The sequence below is a fragment of the Artemia franciscana genome, chromosome 2 (assembly GCF_032884065.1).
Source record: "Artemia franciscana chromosome 2, ASM3288406v1, whole genome shotgun sequence".
NCBI classification, from domain to species: Eukaryota; Metazoa; Arthropoda; class Branchiopoda; order Anostraca; family Artemiidae; genus Artemia; species Artemia franciscana.
In genome coordinates this window covers 62,319,007-62,344,053 of record NC_088864.1, presented here as the reverse complement: position 1 = coordinate 62,344,053, position 25,047 = coordinate 62,319,007, and the positions used below count along the sequence as shown (strand labels likewise).

The 25,047-nt window shown below is 34.8% G+C and overlaps 1 protein-coding gene across 5 annotated transcripts in view; it reads right to left on the bottom strand.

The window, feature by feature from the left end:
• The window catches only part of LOC136043906 (uncharacterized), a 305,479-nt gene that overhangs the window by 221,594 nt on the left and 58,838 nt on the right, over positions 1 to 25,047 (bottom strand). For all 5 annotated transcript variants that reach the window (XM_065728944.1, XM_065728942.1, XM_065728943.1 and 2 more), the window contains one exon: positions 5,224 to 5,410. In XM_065728944.1, coding sequence (XP_065585016.1) covers positions 5,224 to 5,410 — 187 coding nt within the window. The remainder of the gene's footprint in view (positions 1 to 5,223; positions 5,411 to 25,047) is intronic.

Sequence of the window (25,047 nt, the reverse complement as noted above, 5' to 3'; positions counted from 1 at the left end):
GGCAGGCCCCGATGGTTTACATGATTTTCTGTTGCTTTTTAAACATTGTGTTTTGTTTCTAATTTGAGATTCTAGATGCCCTAAAACATCAACGCATTATTTTATTTCAGAGGCGGGGTAGTTCGAAGTAGAAAAAAGGCTCATTATTTGTAAAACATATAAAAGTATGAGGAAAAACAGTTTGTATCTTGAGAAAACAACAAAGGAGGTAAAGATCAGAAGCCCCTCGCCCCTGAACAGGTGACTGGATTAAGCCCGTCCAATGCTGAACAAAATTGAGAAGCGTCACTTGAAATAGGTACATCTCGCATCCATACATGAATCACATGAATGGTTGGGCTGCACATGCATTCTTCCAGTTTAGTGACTTTCGAAAACATAGGGGGGGGGGTTCAATTTTACAATGAAAACACTAAAAAAAATTTCAAAGAAAAAACCACAAAAAAGGGTTAATCAAGATCTGGGAGGGGCAGAAAATCCAGGGAGGCGAATAGCCCCCTGCCAATTAACGCCACCGTCAAAGCTCCAACACCAATACTGCCGTGGAGAGCGGATCAAAAACTGTAAGGACCAGAATAAAATTAGTGTAATTTCAACGGAGTACAAAAATACTATAACAATAGAACCGAATCAGATATGACTATCATGAAATTTTATCAACAAAATATAATCATAATAGATAATAGATATAATAATAGAATATAATATAATATAAATAATAGAATATAATATAATATAATAGATATAATAATAGAATATAATATAGAATATAATATAATATAGATATAATAATAGAATATAGATATAATAAATAGATAATAGAAGATAATAGAATCATAATAGATAATATAATAAAATATAATCAAAAATAATCATAGCGACAAATGCGGTGACAAGTCAAACGACTACAATTTTATATACATTACTAAAAATGGAACAGAACTGATTATTCTTTAAATTTTACAGCAAAATAAAATACCTGCCCAAATCTATTTCCATGTCAAAAATCCGAAGTATAGAATAATTATAATGTGTCACAGAGGATCGTTCGGATTCTTCAACAGATCAGTGAAAACTTATTTAAACATATCATTTTTTTTTTCAGTTTTTTAGACAGACAGTACATAATTTTAGTTTTAAGTCTGTAGAGTGTTGAATTTATTTTTCTTCGCTAGTTCAATCTGGTAAATGACAAACAATTTAGTGTTTATTAATCAACAAATTTTTTATGTTGTTATTTTCCTCTCTTAGTAATTGTTATTGTGTTCCCCAACGTTGCAAACCTTTGAGCATGATGCAGGGGATGTCAAAAGAACTCAATTTTTTGTTTGGATGTTTAGAGCTCTTCAATCTTGGACGTCTTTCTGTACAAATTCCAACTAGCTATTCAATTTAGTATACATTTTAACTTGCCACAAGACATGAGATACCAAAAAAAAAAATAAAAGAAACTGCATAGTAAAAAAAATAGCATACAAGAATAAAATATTTTTTTTCCTTTTTTTTGGGGGGGGGGGGGTGGAGGATGTGAATGGGTCATAAGGTTGGGTGAGGAGTGGGTGGCAAAGTGGGGAGAGTGGCTTGAGTTGTATTAGGATGGTCTTTGTTGCCCTGGGGAGGTTTGGGAAAAGATGATTTATTTTTTTTTAAGTTAATTTATTAGTTTAGGATATTTCAAGGATTGTTTGTGATGGTAATTGCTACGTGCTTACAAAAATGTACTATCTTTTTCCTAAGTGTAGTGGTTTATATTTGTAATCGTTTATATTTTCGTTTATTATATTAAATAGAATCAAGTCATACTCCTTAAGTGTCTTTCTACGTACGTAATTTGCTATGTTAAGTGGTTAAGTTACGTTACAGAAAGTACGACCTTCCAAACTTAAACAAGTCCTTCCAAACTAAGCTCTAAAGTTCAATCATAAATAACACTCATTATTTCATAGTCAGCAGAGTTCAATTATAAATTCACCAGTACGATTTAATATATGATAAATAATTTAGTGTTTAATAGATAATTGAGTCTCTTTCTTTCAGTGGTTGTGTTTTTCTCTTCTGAGAATGTGTTATGTGCAAATGTTATCCTTTTCCTCAAAGTCGTTTTTGTTTATTTACCTACACGTTCTTTTTGTGTTTATGTTTTCAAACAGTTCCTCTTGAATCTTGGCGTCTTCCTATGTTAAATAAAAAAAAAACTAGTTTTTTTTAACTGAAAGTAAGGAGCGACATTAAAACGAACAGAAATTATTCCGTATATGAAATGGGTTGTCCCTCCGCAATCCCTCGCTCTTTACGTTAAAGTTTTTAATTGTTTTAAAAAGTAGAATTGTGGCAAAGAGTCAAACTTTCGCGTAAAGAGCAAGGGATTGCGGAGGGGACAACCCATTTCATATACGGATTTATTTCTGTTAGTTTTGAGTTTTAATGTCGCTCCTTACTTTCAGCTAAAAACAAACTAGTTTTTGTTATATTTAATTTCTGAACGTTTCTGAATTAATGCATGTTTGATTTTGGCTCTCCGCACATAAATTATTAAAATGAAATTTGCATTAAATTCTTTTTTAGGCTAAATGGCTTCTTAGTTTTGATCAGACGATTTTGAGAAATAAGGGGTGGGGAAGGAGGCCTAGTTGCCCTCCAATTTTTCGGTTACTTAAAAAGGCAACTAGAACTTTTAATTTTTAACGAACGTTTTTATTAGTAAAAAATATACGTAACTTAAGAATTAACTTACGTAACAAACTATTATTCTTTTATATTTTTATTATGTATATGAGGGGGTTTGTCCCCTCGTTAATACTTTGCTCTTTACACTAAATCTTAAGTTTAGTCCCAATTCTTTAAGAATAACCCCTGAATCAGAAAGGCCGTAGAATAAATAGTTGAGATTACCAAAAATACTTTAGCATAAAGAACGAGGAATTTATCTCCTCCTAAATACCTCACTCTTTACGCTAAAGTATTTTTAGAAGCCCTCATATGCGTAATAATCTCTGTTCGTTTTAGGTTTTAATGCTACTCCTTAGTTTCAATTGAAAAACTTTTTTCTTGTTTATTTTTCATTGTTTTTTATAGTAATGCTAGAAAATCTCGCGCCCTTTTCATTGAATTTCTCGTCCCCCATGACATATTCCTCCAAGAAAAGATCCTCCCACATAGCCCCCTCCCCTCAACCCCTCCCCCAAACGAAAAAAATCCCCCTGAAAACGTCTGTACGCTTCCTAATAACCATTAGTGAATGTAAACACTGGTGACACTTTGTAACTTGCAGCCCCTCCCCCAGGGACTGTGGGGGAGTAAGTCATCCCCAAAGACATAGTTATTATGGTTTTCGACTATGCGGAACAAAATGGCTATCTTAAAATTTGGATCCGTTGACTTTGCGAAAAAAATTGGGGATGGGAGGGGGCCTAGGTGCCCTCCAGTTTTTTGGTCACTTAAAAAGGGCACTAGAACTTTTCATTTTCATTAGAATGAGCCCTCTTGTGACATTCTAGGATCACTTGGTCGATACGATGACCCCTGGGGAAAAAAACAACAACAAAAACAAATAAACACGCACCCGTGATCTGTCTTCTGGCAAAAAATACGAAATTCCACATTTTGTAGATAGGAGCTTGAAATTTTCGCTGTAGGGTTCTTTGATACGCTGAATGCGATGGTGTGATTTTCGTTAAGATTCCATGACTTTTAGGGGGTGTTTCCCCCTATTTTCCGAAATAAGGCAAATTTTATCAGGCTCGTAACTTTTGATGACAAAGACTAAATTTGATGAAACTTATATATTTAAAATCAGCATCAAAATCCGATTCTTTTGATGTATCTTTTAGCATCAAAATTCCGTTTTTTAGACTTTCGTTTACTATTGAGCGGGGTCGCTCCTTACTACAGTTTGTTACCACGAACTGTTTGATTAATTCCAGCTCACTGTTGAATTTAGTCAATATTTTAATTTGTCATAGTGTACAAAATACCGAAATCTCACAGTAGAAACTTAACACTCCCTTAGCCTTTGAACTGGTTGACACCCTTTCAATTCAATCTCCCTAAATTCAATTTTATTTTTTCCTATTTCAAGTCCTCTGTTAGCATTTTTCACCTTAGGCTCTATAATTACTTAATAGTTGGGGCGGTAACCGGTAAGCGGTAACCGGAGAATCTTGGAATGATACTCAAGGTCATTTGAAAGCTAGGCCTTACATCTAGGTACTGAAGATATGCAGGAGTTACGGTATTTTAAGGAAACTTAAATATACTTTTCCTGGAACAATTTTGAACATTCTTTTCTAGTGTTTGATGCAATCGTACGTTTCTTACTGTCTACAATATGGATGTCAACCTTTCCTTCACTGTTAAAACTACTTTTTTTGGTTTACGATAAAGCTAGAAACCTCATTTAGAAAACTAGTCGTTCAGGAGTTAGCGCATTACTTGATCTCGAGTCACCGTATATTCTTTCGTGTGCATGTTTTACTTTTTCTCAGCTTCATGGTGACCTCCCCCGGCCCCTAAGTGTTCCACCATCTTTTGCCTACGATCAGAATAATTATAATCTTCGTAAAACAAAAAATCATATTCAAGTTCCTTTTACTCCTTGTGTAAGGTCAGATTTTAATCCTTTAATGGCGAGTCATGTTGTACGGAATAAGTTGCCTGAATCAGCTAGAAGGTGCCATTCATTCGGTGTGTTAAAAAAAAAACTGTTGAAAATTCTTTGGCTTCTTAGAAGTTAATTTTTTCCTAATTTATTTATTTTTCTTACAGATTTATTATTATTTCATTAGAGTCTATATAATCTACTTACTTAATTTAGTCTATTTAATGCATTTAGTCTTATTTCTATAGTTTTTATTTTATTTATATTTTCCTTTCTTCTCCTTTTTGTTCTTCTCTCTCTGAGTAAGTGATTATTTTAATTTCTTTAGTTTTTTTTCTTCTCTGAGTAAGTGATTCGTTTGTCTTCCCCCTTCTTTACAGGCCAATGAGCCCTCGGGGGAATAGTAAAATGCAATATTGGATGTATATTTTATGATGATTTAATCTTATCTTATCTTGTTGTTCTCAAAATCGTACTTTGGTTGAGCTTACAGGGTCACACAAACGACCCCCGTTCCAAAACACATAATCAGCGACACCAGTGCTGGAACCCCTGACCTCGGATCTCAAGTCTGGAGCGCTAGCCACTCTGCCTTGTAATAAGTGGAACATATTTAACAACTTTACCTCTCAATAGGGATGTCGATACTGCTAAGATCACTTGCTGATCGACTTCTGATACAGAATAAAGTGGAAGTGGTGCCACTGAACGTCTTTGGAGGTTCTGGCAGTGGTTGAGGATCGGACTGTCTTCCTTTTTTGAAAAACTTTCGTAACAGACTATCCCACGGTCGAATACGCCGAGATTTACTATCTGAAAGAGAGGTCATAGACATGTCAAAAATAGAAGTAGTACAGTCTTAAACAACAATAAAAACCAACAGTGAAATCGAACAAGAATGAGACAAACAACAAAACCAAAAACCCTGGGAAATAAAGTATAAGATTCCATTTATTTGGTATTTTTTTATATGCATCCACAGGATTTTATACGACGTAACTGTTGTTACATCGTATATATGAGGATGACGTGACCAAACAAGTGTAGAATTTTAAATAAAACAACATTTCTTGTGCATTTGGAAAAGAAGAAGATGGTGCCACCTTCATTAAAAATTCAACTTACATTTAGGCAATATTAAAGGAGAAAAGTTAAAACTCGAGACTTTGAATGAACCCTGTCAATGAGCCCTCTTCTAGCCAATGAACCGAAAACTGATTATAGTCCGGAAGTAATTATAAATAGTGATTGTTTTAATTGTAGTACTTTAGTTTATCTCCTGATGACTATCACTGTTGTATGTGATCGAAATATCCAGAACTTTTTGTATCTGTTTTCACTGTCGAGTAAAAGGACTTATCCCAATTTTGAACTTTTATTTGTTCGCCGCAGGATTTTGTTGGGGTCACCCACTTTATTGCTACATGTATTGTGTCTTTGTGAGAGAGAGAGAAAGGGAGTACTTGAAACACAGGGCATACAAGGGGTCTTGCGGCTCCAACCTTGTATCCTTGTCTCCAATAAGTATCCAGACACGATATGGTCTGCAATATCCCTTCGGTAATGGCCGTAGATGGCTTGCCAATGGTCAGTAGACCGTCAAACTTGGCAGCGATAATAATTTTTATTAACCAGTTTAATTATTTAGAGATAATTTAAACAATCATTTAAACATAGATAATTTTTCTCTCTGGTATAGCTCAAGAGATGATGTTACAAAGTATAACTATTTTGGCTTTTGGTGATAAACTAGATTAATACGTCTGGGATAAATGACTGAAACCGAGTGCATCATATAAGGAGTGCAGACCAAACATTTCTACTCTTTCCCCCCTCGGACCATATGAAGACCAAAAACTAACAACACAATATTCTTTTTCATTACATTTACAAAAATATGATGGTAATTGCAAAAAGGAAAAATCGAATCTTCCAATCTCCCTTAGGAAATGCGGAACGTGCTTTCATCCCCCTCCCTTGGAAATATTTCTTCAGAAACTCAAGAACAAAACCAAACATGACGTGTTATTTCAAAACTTCTAGGGTGATCCCATTGCGTAATGATTATGATGCAAATTCGCTAACTGCAAAAAAAAACTTTGGAAATTTCAACAAAGATGTTGGGACCTTAAATTCCAAACAAAAGATTCGAATTCGTTATCTACACTGCAAACCCGACCGTTAGAAATTTCAACAATGATGGTAGGACCATTGATTCCAAACAAGAGATGCGAATTCGCTATCTGCACAGCAAAACTCAACCGTTAGGAATTTCAACAATGATGGCGGGACCTTAAATTCCAAACAAAAGGTACGAATTCGCTATCTGCATTGCAAAACCCAACCGTTAGAAATTTCAACAATGATGGTGGAACCTTAAATTCCAAACAAGAGATGCGAATTCGCTATCTGCACAGCAAAACTCAACCGTTAGAAATTTCAGGAGTGATGCTGGGACTTATAAATTCCAAACAAAAGGTGCGAATTCGCTATCTGCACTGCAAAACTCAACCGTTAGAAATTTCAAGAATGACGGTGGGACCTTAAATTCCAAACAAAAGATGCGAATTGTCAACAGAGCATCAAAGTTTCTTCCGACCTGTTAACAAAGCACTAAATATAACAATAAAATTTAAGACATAGAATACATCTGCGACGGAAATAGAAGAAAAGCCCATTATACCAAACATTACGCACGTCCTTGACCAAAACACTTCTAAAACTGCAAAACCACACAAAATGACAAGACCAAATCTGGTAATGTCGTGCAAACTTTAAATATCTTTGGATTCGTGATGAACAAAGGATGTTAAAAAAGGAAAAAAATATCTGATAAACGTTTTGAAGAACTTGATCAAAATCAGCAAGGTTAAAGGTTCAATTCGATCGCAAACTGTCTTAGAAGCAGAAAGTTATTTATGAGCACCTATCGGGTGTTGTCACCCACTAGGTGCCACTTAATGCAAGGGGTCACTCTTTCTCAGGACCAGGTGGCGTGTGTCATGCATAGCATAGCTGTGCCAAGAGTTTTGAGGAGTTTACAGAGCATGGCTTAACTGTGCCAAGCTTGACGGAACTTTGGCAAAACACCTGGCGCTCCAAGATATACACCTGGAGGCGGGAAGTCAATAGCCCCTTGAGATAATACTTACAGGGCACATGGGTACATAGTTTTTCCGTTTTGTTTTTTTAATAAGACGTTTGTTATCGATTAAAATTTAATCCAAAGTATCTGGACAGTGTGAAGTTAGAAAACATTCTTTACTTCATAATTTGCAGAATAATTGTACCAACACATTTTGCATGCAGACCCACTATACTTTACCCCAACCCCCTAATGTGCAAATATATAGCCCAAATTTGTTTCTAAAGTATTATGTTTTCATCATGCTTAGGTATATTTCATTAGGATTAATCAACTTTACTTCATGAGTGGGGCCACTACAACACATAAGTACCAGTTTTTGTTGTTTTTTTAGGGGCAGCATAGAAAGTTACGAAAAAAAGTGACGATTTCACTGTGTCAACATGCAGCATCGATTTAGTTGACCTTCTTAAATAAAGCAAAACTATCAAAACTTTACATTAGGTTCTGCCGAGATTCAAAAAGAAGATTTGTTTTACTTATTATTAGTGTATTCAAATTATAAATACCACGTACGTGGCAGCAGATTCCTATGAGAAACTAGAGCATGGGCATCACCGATGGGGGGTGTAACCCGTGGAAAACACAAAAAAAACCTCTAAGCGAGAAAATACAAATCCTTCTATCTAAATCCTGATAAAAACAAAACTCCTGGCGGCACCCCCCCCCCCCAAAAAAAAAAAAACTCGGAAAATTCTTAACACACCCATTGGTCAAGGTATCTCGGCAGCTTAATCCCATCCTAGTCATCAACCGAGTAGACACAATCATTTTTGCATATCTCTCTGAGAAGGTAACCTGTTTGTGTAGATCCACAACTGTTAGAAATAAGCGGTAGATGGGGCAATTTTAGAGGGTATAGGGCACTATGAGCCAAACTTTGATTCTTGGTAATTGTCTCAACAGCTTTTACAAGGTCATACTATACCCCATCTTTTGCTTGTGGAACGGTATCTGTGACGACAAAAGTGACTAGAATTTTTGATTTATGCAGGACTTGTAAAAAGATAAATAATAAATGTAAACAAATTAACAAATTAATCGCATACATTTTTGGTCTATATCATTATAATCGTTCCTATTCGCATGAATAGGAGCATAACATAATATTCACATTACATCATATATTTTATATATGATATATCCCTATATAATCACATTTTATCCCTATATAATCACAAATATAATCAGATATAAATTAATCATATGATTAATTACATATAACTTAGAAAATCATTTTAGTATACAATCAAATAAATATATAATACGACTATGTTGGAACTTATTTTGTGGAGGGGTGCATTTTAGTGGATTAGCTTCCATCCGTTCAAACGGTAAAAAAAAAGAGTTGGATTATATTGAGATTGCAGAAAATGTAAAGATAAATCGTTTAGATTATGAAGTTACTTGGAACCCACATCCGGAGGCCCCCGCATCAAGAGGCCCCCGCATCCATCCCTGATGCCGAAACTTTATGGTCTGAATGTCAAAAAGACGTTTTCCCGTTGACCTGAAAAGTTTTAGAATTTGTTCATGTAATAAACGCTAAAATTTCAAAGAAATTGATTGGGAAATAATGGATCCAGTCTATTTTATTTTCACCCCTCCACCGCAAAATCATTTCTTGTGTAAACCACTGCATCCGTCAATAATGCTAACAAGACTGAATAATAAAAGCGATTGGCGATCAGACTGTTTACCATTCAATACGAAAACGCAACAATTATAAACTCATACAATCTTGTAAAAAAAACGTACTGTATTATTTATGCTTAATTGATAAATGTCAAGTGTTTCGTGTTTGTGTTGAGATTAAAAAGAAAATTCACAGCGAAACCAGACCACTCTTTTCACATGCTTGATAAATTGTGCTAAAATACAACCACTCAAGAGTCCATTAAACCTATCAAGTTCTCACACATATAATGACAGAATTCAGAACTTGACCAGAGTAACAGCAGTATATCAAAAGATCAACAACCATCATTTGCACTTTGATTTAGCAAGTAAAAGGCCATAAAATAATATATGTTTATAAATACATATAAGGTCAATAATATGAATCAAAATTGTTTATTTTAGTAGTACCTCTAAAAATCAAGTTAAAAATAAAATTTTATGCATAACACTGTCTAAAGGGGCCCACTTTCCACTACCTGGTGCAAATCTCAGAACGGCACGTCTGACAAACAGTTGCTCCACAATTAGCACAGTTTCCGCCAAGCTTGAAACACCAGCATCACACTTGGTACGCATCACCTGCTGCCCGTGATTTCTGAAACTGGGCACCCCCTTGAACATTGAAAAAGAACCCAGATTCAGCATTTTTATATATAATAAGAGTGTCACCGACATTGCAGTTCCAATGGCGCACTCATAAATTGAAAACAACTAAAAATTACAATGTAAAAAATTACACAGTGGCTAGTAAAAGAACATAAGATAGTAAAAGTTACGTTACATAATATATATATATATATATATATATATATATATATATATATATATATATATATATATATATATATATATATATATATATATAAACCAGCAGGACCCAGATATTAAGTTCACCATTGAACTTGAAAATAACCACAATTTACACTTCTTAGATGTTCTCATTACAAAACAAGAAACTAGGTTGGACTTGAGCGTATACAAAAAGCCAACTCATAGTGATAGATATCTGAGGTATGACTCCTATAAACACACTATAGTCAAAATTTCTTTTTTCCAAAAAAATTTTTTGGACAGAATTATTTGGGACTTAGAATTTTCATGAGACACATCTGATCTTTTGAGATAACAACTGAGTTATCATCATTTTAGCTTCTAAGTAGTTTTCCATTGATTTTATGAAATTTACAGCTTTTTGGGACTTAAAACTTTTTGGAGACTCAGAATTATTTTGGGAAACCAAGAATTTCAAGAATGATGCATTAAGTCCCCCAAAAAATCAAGTCCAAAAAAGCAAAATAATTCAAATTCAAAATAAAAAAAAAATAAGATAAAATTTCATAAAATCAATGGAAAATTGTTTAGAAAGTAAAACTGTTGTTGACTCTGTTATAATCTCAGAAGACCATATGTGAGGGCTGCCATGGGATGTTTTGTATTGTTTCACTGACCATATGATTGATTACGCAATACCAAATAACACATCATTCTTAAAATTCTCGGAAACATACCAAACATTTCTCAGAAATCGGGATGCACATTCTTGGAATGATGTCAAAAAAGATGTCGGCAACTCCAATAATACATTGGAGTATGGGGTGCAACAGTATCTGTGTCTTAAAAGACCAGATGTGAGGGCTGTCACAGGATGTATTGTGTTGTTACATTGACAACATTAATAATTACGCAATAGCAGATAACGCATTATTCATGGAATTCTCGAAACCATGAAAATTCTCGGCGTCCCAAAATGATTTTTCAAAGTCCCAAAAAAAATTCTATGTTCAATATTACGCAATACCAAATAACGCATCATTCTTGAAATTCTCGGAAACATAGCAAGAAATTATCAAAAACGAGGGCGCACTGTCTTGGAATGATGTCAAAAAGAAGTTTTAGCATTTCCAATAGTACATTGTAGTGTGGGCTGCATCTGTGTCTCAAAAGACCAGATTTGAGGCTGTCAGAGGATGTATTCCATTGTTTCACTGACAAAATGAATAGTTACGCAATACAGAATAAAGCATCATTCTTGAAATTTTTGGAAACATATCAAAAAAGTCCAAAAAATTTCTTTTCCAAAAATTATGTGTTCCAAAAAGTCCCAAGAAAATTCTACGCACCAAGAAAATTCTAAGTCTCAAAACATTCCGTAAAAAAACTGTTTCAAAAAATCGAATTTAAAAATGGTGGAGGGGGGGGGGGTGTTAAAAACTGGGGATCGAGCATTGAGGCCCTGGAAGGCGGCATTGGGTCCTGGATGGGAATGTGGGGACCCAAATTCATACACAAGCCAGGTAATGGAAAACCTATGTGCTCAGGGCTATAAGATTACATTTATGATATCTGGCCGGTTGTAGTCATAGTCAGTAATCAATAATCAGCTCGATACCATTAGGGTACGAAAAGATCTCCACAAATTATATATTATAATCCATATCAAAACTTCGTTTATTGGACATCATGTCACTTCAAACTCACTTCAATTATTGAATAACATACTAGGCTAACAAAACTCAAATAATAATGGTTCCGGAAATTTTTTTATCAACCAGAACTTGAGATAGCATCATATGTATATAACCCTTGTTGTATCAATAGAATAGTTTCACCGAGAATATATTGTTTCCGTAAAATGCTAAAACTCTCTTTAAATATTTTTAGCTGGATACGAGGGACTAGCAACTCCAATAGCATATAGGGATAGGGCTCTTGTTGTATCCAATGGGCCAAAAGGAGAGGTTGGGACTCCAATAGTACACTGGAATAGGGCTTAGTTAAAAGTGCATACACGGATACTACTTATATATTGATTCTCACTGTCACTTATCTTGTGACCACAGACAATGTGAGCCTCTTCTTGATGCCATGGCGTCACCATAGATTCGATTGACCACCTTGGAGAAAAAACGAAATCTTCCTTGAAGTTGTGACCTTTTTAGATCGTTTTATTGACCAGAAATATTAATTTGCTAGTTAAGAAAAAAAATATGTAGCCGATTTCGAAGCCGGGTCCAGGCATTCGGCATGCTTCTACTTACGATTCCTTTATCCAACATATATAGTTTTGTGGAAAGATCAAATGTTACAGAAGATCCTTGTTACAGTACGGTGGATGAAAGTGTGCCTCTTGATCAGAGGTTTGCGGGTTCAATCCTGCCTGTGGTTAGGGACAAATTCCTCGTTAGGTTCTGCTTTACATGTTGCCTATCAGCTACGGTGTCACTTGCTCTTTTATTGTTGACTGAACGTTTCTTCACATCTGCTTTCCAAACCTAATAATCATCCCCGTCATTTTGAAAAGCTGCTATGCGAGGGACAAAGATTAGAGGGACAAAGATTATTTTTCTTTTTTAATGTTTTTGAATTGTTGTAATTCCTTGTTAGGTATAGTTTGTTCATTTGTCTTCTATGCATTATGAAACTACTTAAAACGCCTTTTCTAAATAGAATAGTTACACTTGGTATTTTATACTGATCCATTTTTTTGTAAAGTTTCATTCGTCATCAATGTAATTCCGGTAATTCGGTTTCATTAAGTTCATTTTGTTGCATTGAAAACTGTAAGCTTACTAGTTTTTATTCTGTCGTATCTCTCCTTTTATGCTATAAGTGGATTTAACCTAGTAGAAAATAAAATTACTTTAGAATTTTCAGGTATTTCTCTAGTTTCAATTAAAAAATTAGAATGTTTGATGAAACACCATAAATATTTTGGTTGCTTACATATAGCTTGTCAATCATTTGTTTCTTGTGTAATTTTGCCTGCATCATAGACACTTAAAACGATACAACCACTAATGAGGCCAATTCAACGTATATATGCTTTCGACTGTATTCATAAATATGGGGTTACTTACACAAATATTTTTTTCTCCAAAATAAAGGCTCTTAACGAATTTTCTCAAACTTTTACCTGTCTAGATTGTTTTTTTTTAGGCCAGAATATCCAAGGATAAAAATTTTCCCAAAAAAATATGGAGCTGTTTTCGAGAAAAATAAATAAATAAACAAATATACAATTATTGCTCGTTTATCAAGAAAGTATAAATATATACATATATATATACATACATATATATATATATATATATATATATATATATATATATATATATATATATATATATATATATATATATATATATATATATATATATATATATATATATATATATATATATATATATATATATATATATATATATATATATATATATATATATATATATATATACTAGCTGTTGGGGTGGCGCTTCGCGCCACCCCAACACCTAGTTGGTGGGGGCGCTTCGCGCCCCCCAAGCCCCCCCCCGCACGCGTAAGTCGTTACGAGCCATATTAGTTACGCGCCATTGTAGTTGTGTCCCTATGTCCCACCTGTGAATATAGATATATATATATATATATATATATACATATATATATATATATATATATATATATATATATATATATATATATATATATATATATATATATATATATATATATATATGTTTTTAACTACGTAAAACTTGCGAATATACAACATTCTTTGCTGTCCCATTGTCTGTGCATATAAATAGATTGTCAGGTTTACCGACTCTTGAACATGCAACATATAATGGTCCATGGGAAAACAATCCGTATTCAGATCTATACCTCATGATTCTAATGATTGCCCTTGAGCTTTGTTGATGGTGATTGCTAATCGACCATTCCCTGTGTCGCCGTCGTCATTTATATATCCCCCTGTGCCCCCCGGCGTCCCCTTTGTAGTTGTGTCCCTGTGTCCCGGTCGTCATTTATATTCCCTGTGTCCCGGTCGTCATTTGTGTCCCGGTGTCCCAGTCTGTGATTTCTCTTTGAGTGTCCCGGGCGTCATTTATATTCCTTGTGTCCCGGTCGTCATTTATATCCCCCTGTGCCCCCCGGCGTCCCCGCAGCAGTTGTGTCCCTGTGTCCCGGTCGTCATTTATATTCCCTGTGTCCCGGTCGTCATTTGTATCCCGGTGTCCCGGTCTGTATATACATTCTTTTTTTAGTTTTGTTTTTCTCCTTTATTTTTCATTTTTTTTCTTTTTCTTTTTTTTCTTTTTTAGTTTTTTTAGTTTTTTAGCTTTTTCTAGTTTTTTTATTAGTTTTTAGTTTTTTTTTTTTAGTTTTTTTGTTGTTTTTACCTTTTTTTAGTTTTTTTAGTTTTTTTTAACTTATGTCCTGGTCGTCATTTATACTCCCTGTGTCCCGGTCGTCATTTGTGTCCCGGTGCTTTGTTGATGGTGATTGCTATCGAACATTCCTTTTGTCCCGGTCGCTTTCTCTTTGAGTATCGTCATTTATATTCCCTATGTGCCGGTGTCCCGGTCGTCATTTGTGTCCCGATATCCCGGTCTGTAATTTCGTCAGTTGAAAACATGACGTCAGTCGACACACAAATATGACGTCACCCGACAGACAGACCCACACACACACAGACAACTTATTTTTATATATATAGATATATATATATATATATATATATATATATATATATATATATATATATATATATATATATATATATGTATATATATATATATATATATATATATATATATATATATATATATATATATATCATGAAAAGAGAAATCACCAATGAAACAGCACACAAAAAAAAAGAGACAGAAGGAGAAAAGGAAGACTGTTTTCCTAAATTAGTGATTAATATAGACCAGCACTTGAATGAGGCCTTAACCCTACTCATCCATACAATCACATAGGTCAAACAGCATAGCCATACACAATCAACCATAAAGAATAATCCATGGACAGGCAGTCATGTCGTCAATAAGTATAAGTCGTCATTTACCAAACAATAGAAAAAATTATAAAGACAAATAATTCAGAGGCAACAACCCAACACAAGGGCTCATCAGGAGAATACACTGGCCTATATAGGGTTTCGCGACTCTAAATTCTCTACCCAGCCAAGTGTTGTGGCTACCACAGAATATCCATGGCATCCTCGTGTCAGGTATCACCCCCAAAATACATGCCTATGAAAGAAAAATAAAAACAGCAAATGTAAAACAACCAAGTAACACCAAAACAAGCTTATCCTGTTAATATATCCCTCTTTTTAGCAACAATAAGTAAACTAAATATAATAAATTTTACCAAATCACAAATATTAACACATTGCAAAAAACCTGAATGAACTAAACAATTATAGAATTCATCTTTACCATGTGGCTAATTTTAAAAAAAAATCCGCTCAATTAGAAACACAATTCGAAATAAATGGCGCTGCAACAACATTTCTCGAACCTCCGAAATTATTTGAAAATTTCTTTAAGTATTTCTAGATAATTCTTTTTATATTTATTTAAAAGTTCGTTATAATGAAAACTAAATTTTTTTAAATTGCCAAGTTAATTTATTTGCAGAAAAACCTCTTGATATCAATTTTTGGCTTAAGATTTTACATCTATTTTTAAAATCAATATAATTACTACAAATCCTTGCATAACGAAGTAACTGTGAGAAAAACGCTGAATATGTGATATTTGAGTGTATATTACTTTCAGGGAATGGGAAACTAATCACTTCAAAATCAAAATCATCCGTTTTATTATACATTTTAAAACTTAATTTATTATTATCATAAATATTAAAATTTAAATCTAAGAAATGATCTTCATGACCAGCGCCATGACTAGGATCAAGAATAAGCTCTGATGGATATATAATTTTAGAAATATCAATGAAATCCTTACAATTTAAGACCAAAATATCATCTAAATATCTTTTATTATTTGACAAAACATGTTTTAAATTAATTGGATTATTCTTATCCATCATATATTTATTATTTATATTCTAGTTGACTTAAAAACAAGTCAGCTATAAATGGACTGGCATTCCCCCCCCCCATGGGAATTCCCACAATTTGCTTGTACAAATCACCACCAAGTCTTATATAAGTATTGTATAAAACAAATTCTAATAACTCAAAAATCATATCCAAGCTGTGGCATCTCAAGTTAACTGTAATATTAAAGCAATTTGTCCATATAGCTTTTTTATTAGAAGTGTCTATTTTTAAGAACCTTTTACTAGATAAGAGGAAAGATTTCTTGATAACAGTTTTTAAATTATCAAACACTACATTTAGTGATAAATTAGTATACATTGTCGCAAAATCGAAAGACTCAATTCTTTTAGCTGAAACCATTGTTAAAGAATCTGTCACCTGCAGTGAATTATTAACACTCCAATATGGATTAAAATTCGAAAATTTTTTAATACCCAGAACAATAGGTTTTAAGTTTATTTACAATTTCCTTTAAAATTAAAGAGAGGTCAGTAGCAGCAATGCGGGTTGGACATTTGGCTGCTCCAGCAATAAACTGTGGTTTAGGGGGATTCTTATGAAATTTTACAGTCCAATATAGGAAAGGGAACTTTTTATCATTGACATTTATTTTAATATTAAAATTTTTAAAAAGTATTTCTTCAGTCTTTTCAATTAAATTCTCATCCTCTATATTTACCTTTTCGTAAACATTAGTTGTGCATAACTCCCTTTTTAAGATATCACAATACAGCTTCTGACAAATTATGGCAAAATTATTATTAGCTTTATCCACTGGCACAATTACAAATTCATTCTTTAGATTAGCAATTGCTTGTTTAATCTTCGCATTATAAAATAATGATTTAGTGTTACTATTTTTTAAGTTAGGATATATTTTATTTCTTATTCTACTAATAATTAAATTCTTCCAACTTTGAAAACTCTCTTTATTTTTATCCTCTTTCTTACACCACTTATCAATAAATAAATCAAAATCATTTTCCAAGCCATCAAGAATACTCGATGGTTTCAGATGATGAGAAAGACGGAAATTAGCCCCTTTATTCATTATAATTTGTAGATCATCTTGTATGTATTTATGTATATGTATGTATTTATGTATATATAATGTAAATTGTTCAGGTCGAAATTATTATTTTAGCACTTCCTCTATAAATCACGTTCTACATTACAATTTAAAGATAACACTGAGAAAGAATCCACATTCAGCATTTTTATAGCTAATAGAATGTCATTGACACAGCATTTCCAATGCTACACTCATACATTAAAAGACAATTAAAAACAAGAATAGAGCCAAAATCCCCTTAAAAGTGCATTCCACAACGTCTGTAGATCCAGGTGTGCCTGTCTTGGAAATAAAAGACTTTTGGAACACCACGAAGAAATATGAGAGTAATTGGAGAAAGCTTGAGTGCGCATCTCCTTGTTAAAGGAGTCTTGATGAAAGATTGTTCACTCGAAGTCAAGACATAAAACTTGAAAAAGGGGTCAAGAGGCCTAAGATGAAAAGGCTTTCTGGAAGTTATTTTCTCAAACTAGGCTTTTGGAAAAACATCACGGGAGCAGTGAAGATGTTAAAATTAGAATAGCCAACACTCATCATGTTATTTTCACAGGTGAAAAAAAGTTTGGAACAATAGGAAGATAAGTCTGTAAACCAAAATTAGAATATTGAAAGCTACGGTACTGACAGTGGTCATATATGGTTGTGAAGTAGGGGCACTCCAAAAAACGGAGGAAGATTTACAAGATATTTTTCAGAGAAATTGTCTAAGGATTGTTCTGGGTACCTGACTGACGGACCATATCGAACAGTTCGTGGTAACGAACTGTAGTAAGGAGCGACCCGGCTCAATAGTAATCAAAACTCTAAAAAATTGAATTTTGATATCAATAGCTACATCAAAAGAATTGCATTTTAATGCTGATTTTAAATATATAAGTTTCATCAAGTTTATTCTTACCCATCAAAAGTTAAGAGCCTGAGAAAATTTGAAACATCCCCTAAAAGTCGTAGAATCTTAACGAAAATAACACCATCAGATTCAGCGTATCAGAGAACCCTACTGTAGAAGTTTCAAGCTCCTATCTACAAAAATGTGGAATTTTGTATTTTTTGCCAGAAGACAAATCACGGGTGCGTGTTTATTTGTTGTTTTTTTTTTCTTGTCGCAAGAGGGCTAATTCTAACGGAAATGAAAAGTTCCAGTGCCCTTTTTAAGTGACCAAAAATTGGAGGGCATCTAGGCCCCCTCCCACGCTTTTTTCCCCAAAGTCAACGGATCAAAATTTTTAGATAGCCATTTTGTTCAGCATAGTCGAAAACCATAATAACTATGTCTTTGGGGAAGACGTACTCCCCCACAATCCCTGAGGGAGGGGCTGCAAGTTACAAACTTTAACCAGTGTTTACATATAGTAATGGTTATTGGAAAGTGTACAGACGTTTTCAGAGGAATTTTATTTTGTTTGGGGGTGGGGCTGAGGGGAGGGGGCTATGTTGTAGGATCTTTCATTGGAGGAATCTGTCATGGGGGAAGAAAAATTCAATGGAAAGGGCGCAGGATTTTCTAGCATTACTATAAGAAAACAATGAAAAATAAACATGAAAACGTTTTTTCAAATGAAAGGAAGGAGTAGCATTGAAACTTAAAACGAACAGAGATTATTACCCATATGAGGGGTTCTAAAAATACCTTAGCATAAAGAGCGAGGTATTTAGGAGGAGATAAATACCTCGCTCTTTATGCTAAAGTATTTTTAGTAATTTCAACTATTTATTCTACGGCCTTTCTGATTCAAGGGTCATTCTTAAAGAATTGGGACAAAACTTACGATTTAGTGTAAAGAGCGAGGTATTAACGAGGGTACAAACCCCTCGTATACATAATAAAAATATAAGATTATGAAAGTTTGTTACGTAAGTTAATTCTTAAGTTACGTATATTTTTTACTAATAAAAACGTTCGGTAAAAATTAAAAGTTCTAGTTGCCTTTTTAAGTAACCGAAAAATTGGAGGGCAACTAGGCCTCCTTCTTCACCCCTTATTTCTCAAAATCGTCTGATCAAAACTAAGAGAAAGCCATTTAGCCAAAAAAAGAATTAATATACAAATTTCATTTTAATAATTTATGTGCGGAGAGCCAAAACCAAACATGCATTAATTCAAAAACGTTCAGAAATTAAATAAAAAAAAACTAATTTTTTTAGCTGAAAGTATGGAGCGACATTAAAACTTAAAACGAACAGAAATTATTCTGTATATGAAATGGGTTGTCCCCTCCGCAATCCCTCGCTCTTTACGCTAAAGTTTGACTCTTTACCACAATCCTACTTTTTAAAACAATTAAAAGCTTTAGCGTAAAGAGCGAGGGATTGCGGAGGGGACAACCCATTTCATATACAGAATAATTTCTGTTCGTTTTAAGTTTTAATGTCGCTCCTTACTTTCAGCTAAAAAAAATTAGTTTTTTTTTATTTAATTCCAAACAGTAGGCTGTACGAAAAGTGTGGTTAAATCTCACTTTCTAGGGCTATAATGAGAGAAAGGTTGAGATGCATAGGGCACTTTCTGCGGATGAAGAATGACAGATTGCCGAAGATTGTCCTTTTCGGTCAACCATCTAGGGCTAAACAGAAAGCAGGTCGTCTACAGTTAGGGTGGTAGGGTGTCATAAAGAAAGATTTAAGGGAAATGGGAACCTTCTGGGAGGGTGTAAAGAGAGAGGCTTTGAATAGATTCGGATAGAGTAAGAGCGTGCGTAGCTGTTTTGGCATCAGGCAGCTTGGTACTGCAGTGAGATGCTAGTAGTATGCTCTGCTTTGTATGCTCTGCTGAGATGCTGAGCAGAGCTGAGATGCTGAGATGCAGAGCTGAGATGCTGAGATGCTGAGCAGAGCTGAGATGCTGAGATGCAGAGCTGAGATGCTGAGATGCAAGAGAATGCTCTGCTTTTCAGCATGCAATCAAAAACCTGACGAAAATTGATTTCTAGAAAACATGGAGAGTACTTGGAGAGAGCTTGAGAGTACACCTCCTTATTAAAGGAGTTTTGATGAAAGATTGTTCTCTCAAAGTCAAAACATAGAGCTTGAAATAAGGGTCAAGAGGCCGCACACCTCCTTATTAAAGAAGTTTTGACGAAAGATCGTTCTCACGAAGTCAAAATATAGAGCTTGAAATAAGGGTCAAGAGGCCGTACACCTCCTTATTAAAGGAGTTTTGGTGAAAGATCGTTCTCTCAAAGTCAAAAAAGCTTGAAATAAGGGTCAAGAGGCCCCACACCTCCTTATTAAAGGAGTTTTGATGAAAGATCGTTCTCTCGAAGTCAAAATATAGAGCTTGAAATAAGGGTCAAGAGGCCGCACACCTCCTTATTAAAGAAGTTTTGACGAAAGATCGTTCTCACGAAGTCAAAATATAGAGCTTGGAATAAGGGTCAAGAGGCCGTACACCGCCTTATTAAGGGAGTTTTGATGAAAGATTGTTCTCTCAAAGTCAAAACATAGAGCTTGAAATAAGGGTCAAGAGGCCGCACACCTCCTTATTAAAGAAGTTTTGACGAAAGATCGTTCTCACGAAGTCAAAATATAGAGCTTGAAATAAGGGTCAAGAGGCCGTACACCGCCTTATTAAAGGAGTTTTGATGAAAGATTGTTCTCTCAAAGTCAAAACATAGAGCTTGAAATAAGGGTCAAGAGGCCGCACACCTCCTTATTAAAGAAGTTTTGACGAAAGATCGTTCTCACGAAGTCAAAATATAGAGCTTGAAATAAGGGTCAAGAGGCCGTACACCGCCTTATTAAAGGAGTTTTGATGAAAGATTGTTCTCTCAAAGTCAAAACATAGAGCTTGGAATAAGGGTCAAGAGGCCGCACACCTCCTTATTAAAGAAGTTTTGACGAAAGATCGTTCTCACGAAGTCAAAATATAGAGCTTGAAATAAGGGTCAAGAGGCCGTACACCGCCTTATTAAAGGAGTTTTGACGAAAGATCGTTCTCACGAAGTCAAAATATAGAGCTTGAAATAAGGGTCAAGAGGCCGTACACCGCCTTATTAAAGAAGTTTTGACGAAAGATCGTTCTCACGAAGTCAAAATATAGAGCTTGAAATAAGGGTCAAGAGGCCGTACACCGCCTTATTAAAGGAGTTTTGATGAAAGATTGTTCTCTCAAAGTCAAAACATAGAGCTTGAAATAAGGGTCAAGAGGCCGCACACCTCCTTATTAAAGAAGTTTTGACGAAAGATCGTTCTCACGAAGTCAAAATATAGAGCTTGAAATAAGGGTCAAGAGGCCGTACACCGCCTTATTAAAGGAGTTTTGACGAAAGATCGTTCTCACGAAGTCAAAATATAGAGCTTGAAATAAGGGTCAAGAGGCCGTACACCGCCTTATTAAAGGAGTTTTGATGAAAGATTGTTCTCTCAAAGTCAAAACATAGAGCTTGGAATAAGGGTCAAGAGGCCGCACACCTCCTTATTAAAGAAGTTTTGACGAAAGATCGTTCTCACGAAGTCAAAATATAGAGCTTGAAATAAGGGTCAAGAGCCCGTACACCGCCTTATTAAAGGAGTTTTGACGAAAGATAGTTCTCACGAAGTCAAAACATAGAGCTTGAAATAAGGGTCAAGAGGCCGTACACCGCCTTATTAAAGAAGTTTTGACGAAAGATCGTTCTCACGAAGTCAAAATATAGAGCTTGAAATAAGGGTCAAGAGGCCGTACACCGCCTTATTAAAGGAGTTTTGATGAAAGATTGTTCTCTCAAAGTCGAAACATAGAGCTTGAAATAAGGGTCAAGAGGCCGTACACCGCCTTATTAAAGGAGTTTTGATGAAAGATTGTTCTCTCAAAGTCAAAACATAGAGCTTGGAATAAGGGTCAAGAGGCCGCACACCTCCTTATTAAAGAAGTTTTGACGAAAGATCGTTCTCACGAAGTCAAAATATAGAGCTTGAAATAAGGGTCAAGAGGCCGTACACCGCCTTATTAAAGGAGTTTTGATGAAAGATTGTTCTCTCAAAGTCAAAACATAGAGCTTGAAATAAGGGTCAAGAGGCCGCACACCTCCTTATTAAAGAAGTTTTGACGAAAGATCGTTCTCACGAAGTCAAAATATAGAGCTTGAAATAAGGGTCAAGAGGCCGTACACCGCCTTATTAAAGGAGTTTTGATGAAAGATTGTTCTCTCAAAGTCAAAACATAGAGCTTGAAATAAGGGTCAAGAGGCCGCACACCTCCTTATTAAAGAAGTTTTGACGAAAGATCGTTCTCACGAAGTCAAAATATAGAGCTTGAAATAAGGGTCAAGAGGCCGTACACCTCCTTATTAAAGGAGTTTTGATGAAAGATTGTTCTCTCAAAGTCAAAACATAGAGCTTGAAATAAGGGTCAAGAGGCCCCACACCTCCTTATTAAAGGAGTTTTGATGAAAGATCGTTCTCTCGAAGTCAAAATATAGAGCTTGAAATAAGGGTCAAGAGGCTGTACACCTCCTTATTAAAGGAGTTTTGATGAAAGATCGTTCACTCGAAGTCAAAACATAGAGCTTGAAATAAGGGTCAAGAGGCCTAAGATGAAAAGGCTTCTCGGAAGCTTTCAACGAAACTAGGTTTATGGCCAAACACTTCAAGGAAACGCTCTACGCAAAGCAGGCAAAAACAATTACCGAATTCAATTAAAGGGCTATATTAGCTCATTCAAGGGATGAAGACTTAAATGAGCTTAAGTCGTTCTACATAAAAAATGCTTGACTTATCTTCGATTGTTTCCCAAAATTGACTTCTAGAAACATGAGAGTACTTGGAGAAAGCTTCAGTGTACACAACCTTATCAAAGGAGATGAAAGATTGCTCACTCAGAGTCAAAATATAGAACTTAGAAATAAGGGTCAAGAGGCCTAAGAAAAAACTTTCGGATGCTTTTATTTAAACTACGTTTTTGGACGAGGGGCTTCCTAATTTTTGTCATCATAACAATATCTAACGGTAAAAGTTGTCACATTTTAGTCAAACTTGCGGTTCACAAGATGATCCCATATATGTTGGAAGTATAAAAGCATGCTTATGTTCAAATTATATTTGGCATATCTTTGATCAATTTCAAAATTGATTTTCAAGAAAAGTGAGAATACTTGCAGAAAGTTGGAGAAAGCAACTTTACCAATTTCTTTAAAAAGATCAATTGAATATGAACAATTGTTAGTTCTTTCAAAGTTTTGTTTTCGTTACATCCTCCAAGCAACTGTACATTTGGGTCGCAACAGTACTTCCTAAAAAGAAGCGGGGTTGAAGGGTTGCTCCCTTAAAGTCAAAATCTTACATAATCAGGAGGGAGCCTGTATGCCTAACTGTAAACCTGTTTTTTTTAATTTGACGCACACACATACCCCCCCCTTAAAAACTCATGGCTGCTTGCCTACCAAACAATAAAAATATAGGGCCCTCTAATTTTAGCTTGAACCATCGAATTTTGTTAATATAATAGTTTTACTAGTCTGTTATATTAGGTCAAATTAAATATCGAAAAAAATAACTGTTATTTCTATTGAAACTGTTGGGAATTGTGGAATTGTTCAATGAAGAAACTGTAGGCCAAAACCTTTTTTTAATATTCAATCTTATTAATGTGAATAATCAGTTGACAAATTAACAATGAGGTATAAAGACCAAAAGACAAGAAATGACTCAGGGATTGCACGAACACAGAGGGGCCGCCCTCCACCCCCTCCCCAAAAACTATAAAGACACTTTCCTATCATTCCAACTATTTACTCATTTTACCTAATTTACCACCACCCTCTACTCCCTAAATGAATTCCTACAAATATACTTGTATTAGATACATTCAATTTGCATTAACTACTATTTATTAAAGTTCTTTCTTTTTGTCCGACAAGGCTCTAAGCTTTAGACAATCAATAACAAATAATATGCATCAATAATTCAAACTCATCAGATATTACCTGAAAAATAGAGTTATAATAGGTTTAATTGACGTTATTTTGGACCAACGTTCACAGTCTGCCCACAAAAGAAAAAAACGGCGAAAAAGAACTCAAATCGTTTCTAAAAGATGAAACAAAAACAGTGCAAAAAGCCTACATCCCAAAAATTGAAGACTAGAAACCCACAAATTAAAAATAACAAGAGCTAAGAGCTCATATGGCACTTGTGACGAGGCAAGAAGAGCTAAGAGCCAAGAGATCATATGGTATGAGCTCTAGCAAAATTCTATGAATCAATAGATTGATTTAAAAGGAAAATAAGAGGCTTAATGCCAGTCAGGATTTAAAATAAGAGCTCTGAGTCATGATGTCCTTCTAAATATCAAAATTCGATCACCCACTCGTATGTTATAAATACCTAATTTTTCCCCTCCCTTTAGCCCCCCAGATGGTCGAATCTGGGAAAACGACTTTATCAAGTCAATTTGTGCAGCTCCCTGACACGCCTACCAATTTTCATCGTCCTAGCACGTCCACAAGCACCAAACTCGCCAAATCACTGAACCCCTCCCCCCAACTCCCCCAAAGAGAGCGAATCCAGTACGGTTCCGTCAATCACGTATTAAGGACATTTGCTTATTCTATCCACCAAGCTTCATCCTGATTCCTCCACTCCAAGTGTTTTCCAAGATTTCCCCCTCCAACTCCCCCAGTGTCAAAAGATCAGGTCGGGATTTGAAACAAGAGCTCTGAGACATGAATTCCTTCTAAATATCAAATTTCATTAAGATCCAATCACCTATTCGTAAAATAAAATACCCCAATTTTCACGTT